Here is an 8,617-nt window from a genome sequence, read left to right as displayed (position 1 = left end):
CAATCATGGGGAAGACTACTGACTTGACAGCTGTCCAAAAGACGACCATTGACACCTTGCACAAAGAGGGCAAGACTCAAAAGGTCATTGCTAAAGTGGCTGGCTGTTCACAGAGCTCTGTGTCCAATCACATTAATAGAGAGGTGAAGGGAAGGGAAAAAATGTGGTAGAAAAAAGTGTATAAGCAATAGGGATAACCGCACCCTGGAGAGGAATGTGAAACAAAACCCATTCAAAAATGTGGGGGAGATTCACAAAGAGTGGACTGTAGCTGGAGTCAGTGCTTCAAGAACCACCACGCACAGACGTATGCAAGACATGGGTTTCAGCTGTGAGATTCCTTGTGTCAAGCCACTCTTGAACAAGACACAGCGTCTCGCTTGGGCTAAAGACAAAAAGGACTGGACTGGTCCAAAATTAAGTTCTCTGATGAAAGTACATTTTGCATTTCCTTTGGAAATCAAGGTCCCAGAGTCTGGAGGAAGCGAGGAGAGGCACAGAATCCAGGTTGCTTGAAGTCCAGTGTAAAGTTTCCACAGTCAGTGATGGTTTGGGGTGCCATGTCATCTGCTGGTGATGGTCCACTGTGTTTTCTGAGGTCCAAGGTCACTTGATGTACTTCATGCTTCCTGCTGCTGACCAACTTTATGGAGATGCAGATTTCATTTTCCAACAGGACTTGGCACCTGCACACAGTGCCAAAGCTACCAGTACCTCGTTAAGGACCATGGTATCCCTGTTCTTAATTGGCCAGCAAACTCGCCTGACCTTAACCCTATAGAAAATCTATGGGGTATTGTGAAGAGGAAGATGCGATACGCCAGACCCCACAATGCAGAAGAGCTGAAGGCCACTATCAGAGCAACCTGGGCTCTCAAACACCTGAGCAGTGCCACAGAGTGATCGACTCCATGCCACGCCGCATTACTGCAGTAATTCAGGCAAAAGGAGCCCCAACTAAGTTTGAGTGCTGTATATGCTCATACCTTTCATGTTCATACTTTTCAGTTGGCCAACATTTCTAAAAATAATTTTTTTGTATTGGTCTTAAGTAATTTTCAAATTTTCTGAGATACTGAATTTGGGGGTTTAATTAGTTGTCAGTTATAATCATCAAAATTAAAAGAAAAAAAACACTTGAAATATATCAGTCTGTGTGTAATGAATGTATACATTATACAAGTTTCACTTTTTGAATGGAATTACTGAAATAAATCAACTTTTTGATGATATTCAAATTTTATGACCAACACCTGTATCAGAAAAGAAGCAAAGACAGTGGAAAACTTAATTCTGTTTTGGAAAAACTGTGCTCTATATAAGATAGAACTTCTGCTAAAATGCTGTTCTGAAAAAAATAGATTTGGCTTGCCTTCCTACAGGCTATGGTAAAAGTTTAATTTATTAAGCATGAAAACGGACAAGTAAATGATAGGAGTGGCTACACTGATTTCAATAATCGAGGATCAGGTTCATGTTCTGAACACAAAAGGAATCGCAGACCGATATACTCAAAGTCTGTTTTCGTTCACCACAAATGTGACATACATCCACAGATTTCGATGGGGTTTTATATAGCTGGCTACTGTTGCACATTATTCTCGTGAGCACCTGTATAAGCCCCTCCAAAGCAATGAAAGGTGTTAGCCCAAGCAATGAAAATCCCACCCTTTTGAAACAAAATTCCTGTAGGTATTCCCCAGGCCTATAGCGGCATTCTAGGCCTGGTTTAAGAGGCTTATCGAGACGTTACAGCTTTTATTTACACTCGTTCACAGTTTTAGTATACCTCATGTTCAAAATAACACACAAGCCCAAAAAACGCAACTCAAAACATGCAACATTTCCATACGACTTCCTGAAAAAATAAGCCCAAAGTCGCTTGTAATAAACCATGGCAATGGTTTCAAGAATGATGTTTAATAATTATTGTATTTATCATTTAAATTATATATAGCTCTTTATATTTAATTGTGTATATATATTTAATAAAGTCCCTAAAATTCCTCCATTGTATAGGTCATTATAATCAATGTAATGTTAAATAAACTGACAGCAAGTGAACTAGGTTGTATTTGTAAGTCTCTATATTTCCCAGGCATGTCACAAAAGGTGTGCCTCTGAAAATATGTTTTATTAAATGGAAATGGAAACAATCACATTCAACACTGAGAATGGTGTCAGAGGATTGATTATCTAACAAGCCAGCCAGGCAAGGAGAAAAAAATATTACAAACAGAGTTTAATAAAGCCAGAAGAACAATGCATGTTGAGTATAGCTATAGCTGTCAGCCTGGCCTATATTCATGGTCATCTCTCACTGATAGTTTGTCAAGGTCCAATAGCGTATGGTTATCTGCTACAAGGCTTTATGCAGTATGTCATCACGTACCACTCAAATTAGATGCATGCTTGAAAACAAATAATGTCTCAATTGAGACGGCAGAGCAAACTCAGTTTTGAGAGGGGCAGTACCGGAGATTTAGGCAATAATAACACTCTTCCTGTTTCTGACTCTGGCCTTGGACATGTTTTCATGTATCTGCTGCAGATAACCTTTGGTCATGGTGGGGATTGTTATAATGAAACGTGATTAATCTTGTGCTGATCTATATTTATTGGTTGCAGGCCAAAAGGGCTTTGTTTCATCTACAACCTCCATCTCCAACCTTCAACCTTACACGAGGATGAATCCCACTGCTCTGCCAAAAATATTTTTCTTGCAAAAGCTTTTTACCAACAATGCTATTCATCAGCTCATTTTCCATTATATGTGCATTACAAAGAGAATGTAAATGTATTGCGTATAGTGTTAGAGGTTGTTTGTGTGTACAACGTGCATATAAGAATGAGATTGCTTCAACTTCCCAAGGTTTAGAGTTGGAAAAGAAACACAGAGTCTCAGATTCTATAGGTTTTGAAAAGCATTCTTCATTTTCAACAGTGGAAAATGATTATTCTTCTCCAGGAATGAATCTGTGATGACAGGTTAGTGACTCTGTGTCTCTGCCCTTGCTTGTATGTGGTTACAGTAAACACTGGCTAATCAATTCTCCATCATTGCTGATTGATCACTGTTATTGAGCACAGACATGGTTCACTAGAAACTCTACAAAACAAAGAGGTAATGGATAAATGCACTAGTCCCTTCAAAAAACCTGAATAACTTCACCTTAGGTATAGCTTAAAAACAATAACAGAGAGGAAAGGGCTTTGAAAAAAGAATTTGCCAACTTCTTGTCTTTCACCATATCATATTTTATTAATCTAATATATGTTTTATTTAAAAGGACAGTTTAAAATTGTTTGACTTCCTCACAGTCAAAATAACTATGCTATGTTAAGGTCTCTCCATATGCAGTTTTAAGGAAGTTGCTATTTTGCATCTGTGCAGTGGGGAACCATGGATATTGAACCAAGGCCTTCTGTCGGGGGGAAAAATCCTTGAAAACGTATTATCGAACTGACTGATCAAGAAAGAAATTACAGAATCACAGTATCACTCACTTACTTTGTGCACATGACATCAAATCGAACTCTGAAGCAAGAGATTTAATGCTTTTTGATGACATCATACAGTAAATGAATCAAACAGACCTGAGCATCAGAATGAGGCCAATGGAGCTGGAATGGAGTGTGTGCAGTTGGTTAGGATTATTTAAACATGTGATCACTGTCATATATTTCAACAAAATGTATAACATGATGTTGAAATGTTGAGTGCTTTTTCTAAGACAGCGTATATGAAGAAAACGTTGAATGATCTTCAGCAGAAGATCTTGTGCTTTGGGCCGAAAGACCACAGTAGCCCACCGGCTCAGAATAATGTGACTAACAGCAACACCCACAAGACCAACAGACACAACCAACACTTAAAAAAGGCATCCTCCTCTCAGCTGTCTGTTAAAACTATGTGAAAACAATAAGAAATTGTGTTAATTGTTGTTGTCATCATTCCATCACAATATCATCAAATCCACACTAGAATACATTCGTTAGAGCCCTCATGTTGCTAACATGGGGACATATATGGCTAATGAATTCAAGGACAATGCTATAGCAAAATATTTTAGCTAATATTATGAATGGAGTCGGTGGGTGGGAAATGCACTGTTCAAAGTTTTGTATTCTCAATTAGCAAAGCATAAGCTAGCAATTTCTTAATCTTCTCTCATTTTGATGCAGTGAAGACAGCTCTATGTAATTAGAAAAAAGGTCATAAATTACAAGCAATAATTACCCATCTAGCAGATTTGGTGAATGTGTCTTTCCTTGCACATCACTCAGACTGTACGCTCCCCTCCTACAGCTGATTTTATGCTTCTGTACTATTATTTTAATTTGGGAAAACCATTTTGATCCTTTTTATTTTTGGTTGGTGATCTTTCATAACGTTAGGGATCTCCTTGTCAATGAACAGTTAAAAGCTAACACCCCTATTTGTAATAATTATTTTGAACCAACTGAACAATATTATAACTACCCAGTGGTGAAACGGTGTAAGGAAGGGTTAACCCCACAACTGTAGGAGGCCTTCGTATTGTGTACTTTTCATTAAATTAATGTCTATGAAAGTATAAGCAGCCTTCTCCCTGTAAATACTAACAGAACCAAATCACATGAATAATTCTCTTAACAGATTAATGCATTTATCCGTGCTTTATTAACCATGAGATAAATCTAAACACACACTTCTAACAATAACAATAATTATTAGCATTTGTAGAGCTTGTTGACCCTCAGGATATCAATATCGGACATTTCTCTTCTTTGTCCGATTTTCACAGACTCGTCTGGGATGGGAGTGATGGTTTCCTTTGACAGGTCATTACTGAAAGCCTTTTTATCATAGTGCATAACAGAGCTATAGTCGTACGGAATGTTCAGGTTGTTGTTGTCCTGCATCTGGAAATTGTCAGTAGCGTAGTCCGCAACATAATTCCAGTTGATCCTGACGTACTGGTCGCGGTCGCTCCTAGTGTGCTCATGATAGAAACCCAGAGCATGGAGAAGCTCGTGCTGGATGATACCATGTTGAATACAGCTAAATGCCGCAAGAGACAATATCTGCTTCTCCCCAACTCTCCCCATGCTGGAAAAACACCCACCCCTGCTCTCAATTTGAAGGTAGGCAGTCTGCTGTGTTCGCGGGATGAAGCGAATGCAGGTCTTGCCACTGAAGGACTTCATGGCCTTATTAATCGTCTCCACCTGATCGCTAGAATATTCATTGCTGATGACATACGGGACATACACCAAGTGGTCGGCTGACTTCATCCAGACACAGCGGCCATTGTTTTTATAGCATTTCATGGCATTTCTGGTTTTAGGTAGCAGAATGTCTCCTTCGAGCAGCAGCTCATTGGTTCCATTGTTTGAATTCAGGATCATTGAAGTGATGGATGAATTGTCTGTCTTATCAATCTGTGCATCATTTCCGCGGGCCAGGGATAGGCCTAGCAGCAGCAAAACCAGGCCAAGCGTGGGTCTGTGGTCCATCTCTCTTTGATGAGTGGAGATACTTTAGATGGATAAGACTGTTAACCTATAGTCACTGTGCAGGTTACGTAGCTTTATACCAGTCCTATCAGACAGGAGCATATATACTGCTCTCAGTAGGAGTGACAATGTAAGAAAAAAGGGTGGGGTTTGATGCTCAATGTCTTGGAAAAATAAGCTGAGGGAGTAAGCCACAAACTAACACTTAAAGAAGGGGTAAACCATTTGGGTCAGATTACATTCTACTTTTTTCTCATGGTAGAAGTCCGACAACCACAAAACCAGGATCACATTATCTCACCATCCAAACATAGCATTAACCATACTAGAGATCAGCAAAGATGATCCCATAACCCCAGTGGTTATGGACAAGCTAATGTATATGCCCATTCCCTTGGTACACATGTTTGGTTTACATTGGGTGTGACTTTACAGAGATTAAAAGAGATTTCTCACTTAGCTGTCTTTTAAACACCCATTAGTGTTGAATAAGTTGGCAAGTAAAGTTGTATTATTGAAATTTTAGTATATAATACACCCCCCAAATCTAAATACAATAGGATTTCAACCACATTGATGCTATAGTGCAAGCTTTGTATTGGCTTTCTTAATTAATGCTACGCATATATTGTGATTTGCAGCACATTAGTACAAAATGTACCACCTGTCACTTAACACACAGAGCTTAGAAGGCTATCTTCTGTGTGACTTACTTTTATGTATTATGAGAAAGGACAGAAAAATAAATGGGTTGATGTGTGAACAGGTCTAACTATATATTGGGGAAAAATGTGTGAGGACTAGGGTAAACAATACAAATCAGGTATGGCATCAAGGGTTAGGGTTTGGTTTTTGGAATAAGGAACTAATGTTGGTTATGGCCAGGATTAGTAGTTTTTTTCCGAATTGAACAAGTTAGACATGCCCAAACAATGTGACCTTATTTTCCTGAGCTGAAAAGAGGGAGGTTTGTGTTTTCCTAGTCTCGGGCCTGTAATGTTCAGTTGTTCAGGAGTCAGGCGCAGAACGGGAGATGAGTTTAAACCGACCCTGGTTAATTGTGGAGATCTGTTACCATCATAAATGCAATGCAAATTTGAGAACGCACAGACACAGTGCTTCGCTACAAAACAATAACGCACTAAACCAGCTAAATGAGGAGATGAAAGTCAGCTGTGTTAAACAAGACAGAACCAAGAGTACAATGAATGGGGGAGCGGCAGTGGCTAAAAGGTTTCTGGCCGAATCAAGAGAGGGAGCAGATTTGGAAGGAGGCGTGATAGGGTCACTGATTTACAATGGTGTTCTAAAAACATTCCAGCATGCTTTATTTTAGAGGATGGACTAATTTTGTTGGCTGATGAGTGCCAAAAAATGGGTCTCAAAGATTTCATGGACAAATTGATTTCATTGGCAAATAATCTTTTTGCTTTGAGATATGCTAGTTGACATGATTCATGATGACTAAACAGCTAGCATGATGAGCAGCCTCATTAGATAACTTGGAAGTAGTAAAACAACTAGCAATGATATTAAAAGTATTCCAATCAAAGCTACTGAATATAGGATATACATTTTATTGTGGCCAAAGATCTTGGTCGCACTCTGCTAATGTGGGTCTATGACAGCATCCAGCAGGGCAGAGTCAATTAGTGAGGTTGAAAAAGCAGCATTAGGAAGCTGTCTTACTCCAAGAATTATTTTTACTAAACCAACAATACAATGGTACATAGAACACTTGATTTATCAAAAGTAAAACATTTTCATCCCATAAAATTGTTGCCTAACACATGATACGTGTGACAGATGGTTGCAAGAAAAATAGTGCCATCTCCTGGATAGAGTCATGAGAGGCCCCTGACTGACTGAATTAGTAACTCTGCTATAGTGAAAAAACTGCTCTTTTATGAGACAATGATTATTTGCAGGTAAGTTACAAAAATGTTCACTTAAGATATCTGCATTGCAGAAACGATAAATAGTGGGAAGTACATCTTTGTGTTCCAAAAAAATTTTTCCTGGAGGGTAACGCCATGCAAAGAAACTATTCAAATCTAATAATTAGGACAGGTGAAACACATTTCAGGTTGTAAAGTAAATATGGCCTACTTTTTCATTTGAACAAAGAGCCGTTCATAGTGGGTCATTTTGAACAAAGAGCTGTTCGGGAGTCAAATAAACATCTCTCAGATATGTATTGTAGGCGCATGCTGGATGCATGTTCACGGAGATGCAGGGTGAGTTCTCCAGATCTTGGGGAAAGCAGTTGATTACTTAAGGCTCTGTATCAGCTCTTGTGGGCCTAGCTGTTTAGAGAAGGAGGTGCTGTCCCTTGAGTCTTTGTGATATTTGAAACCTTATTGAAAGTGCACATTATTTCCTGATGTAAATCAAGTACTTAAAGTTTATGCAGGTTTGTGTGTGTTACGGTAAATCCCTAGTCAATGTACATACATTAAGTCTGTTAATTACGCAGGGGCGGAGACTCCACACTGGTTTTACCCTGGCATTGTTGTGCTTCACACAGCGTGGAGATGCCTAGTAGCTTCTACCAAAGAAGATCCCTGGCAATTAGTGATGTTTGATTTCCTTTGGACATGTTATGCAAGTTAATGTTAGAGTGAGAAAACCTGATTGTTTGCTGACTGAATAGCTCACTTAAATGGAAAAATTGGCGGATATTGGTGATATTTATTGGGTGTTGATATTCTTTTGGTGTGGGACCTGTCCACAGGATTTTAATTCTTGGGAATTGATTGCTGTAGTGAACTAACTACAACCTTAGCTACGACTACCAAAGACTAAGGTCTTGCCAGAGATCCAAACACAAGGTGAGATAAGGCATTCCTTTTGAATGTTTACGTGTTGCTAGCAAATCTTGGGAAGATCAAATGCCTATGAATTGTAATTTGATGAGGACATTATATCAATGTCAATAAAATTGATAATGACTGACATAAATGCTATGTGTTATCTTAGTTGGAGGGTAAGTGGCATATGTCCGTAGCAACAATAAATATCATGGTGTAGATCCTGTTGGTCCGAGACTAACATTTGCCAGAAAATATGAACAGTATTACATAAGACCAAACCTTGAAATAATAAATCTTCACTAGCT

General features: G+C 38.9%; 1 protein-coding gene across 1 annotated transcript; it reads right to left on the bottom strand.

Annotated features, from left to right (window-relative positions):
- Positions 1 to 4,713: 4,713 nt before the first annotated feature.
- Positions 4,714 to 5,499, bottom strand: LOC105023563 (low choriolytic enzyme-like). Its single transcript, XM_010892868.2, has one exon. The coding sequence runs from the start codon at positions 5,497 to 5,499 to the stop codon at positions 4,714 to 4,716; it is 786 nt and encodes a 261-aa protein (XP_010891170.2).
- Positions 5,500 to 8,617: the final 3,118 nt, after the last annotated feature.

The sequence above is a fragment of the Esox lucius genome, chromosome 1 (genome assembly GCF_011004845.1).
Source record: "Esox lucius isolate fEsoLuc1 chromosome 1, fEsoLuc1.pri, whole genome shotgun sequence".
In the NCBI taxonomy this organism is placed as follows: Eukaryota; Metazoa; Chordata; class Actinopteri; order Esociformes; family Esocidae; genus Esox; species Esox lucius.
The sequence above is the reverse complement of the archived record's forward strand: the minus strand, read 5'-3'. Positions and strand labels throughout refer to the sequence as shown.

What these genes read in the sequence shown, in the direction of transcription:
- LOC105023563 (XM_010892868.2), bottom strand. Translation starts at nt 5,499, where the DNA reads ATGGACCACAGACCCACGCTTGGCCTGGTTTTGCTGCTGCTAGGCCTA.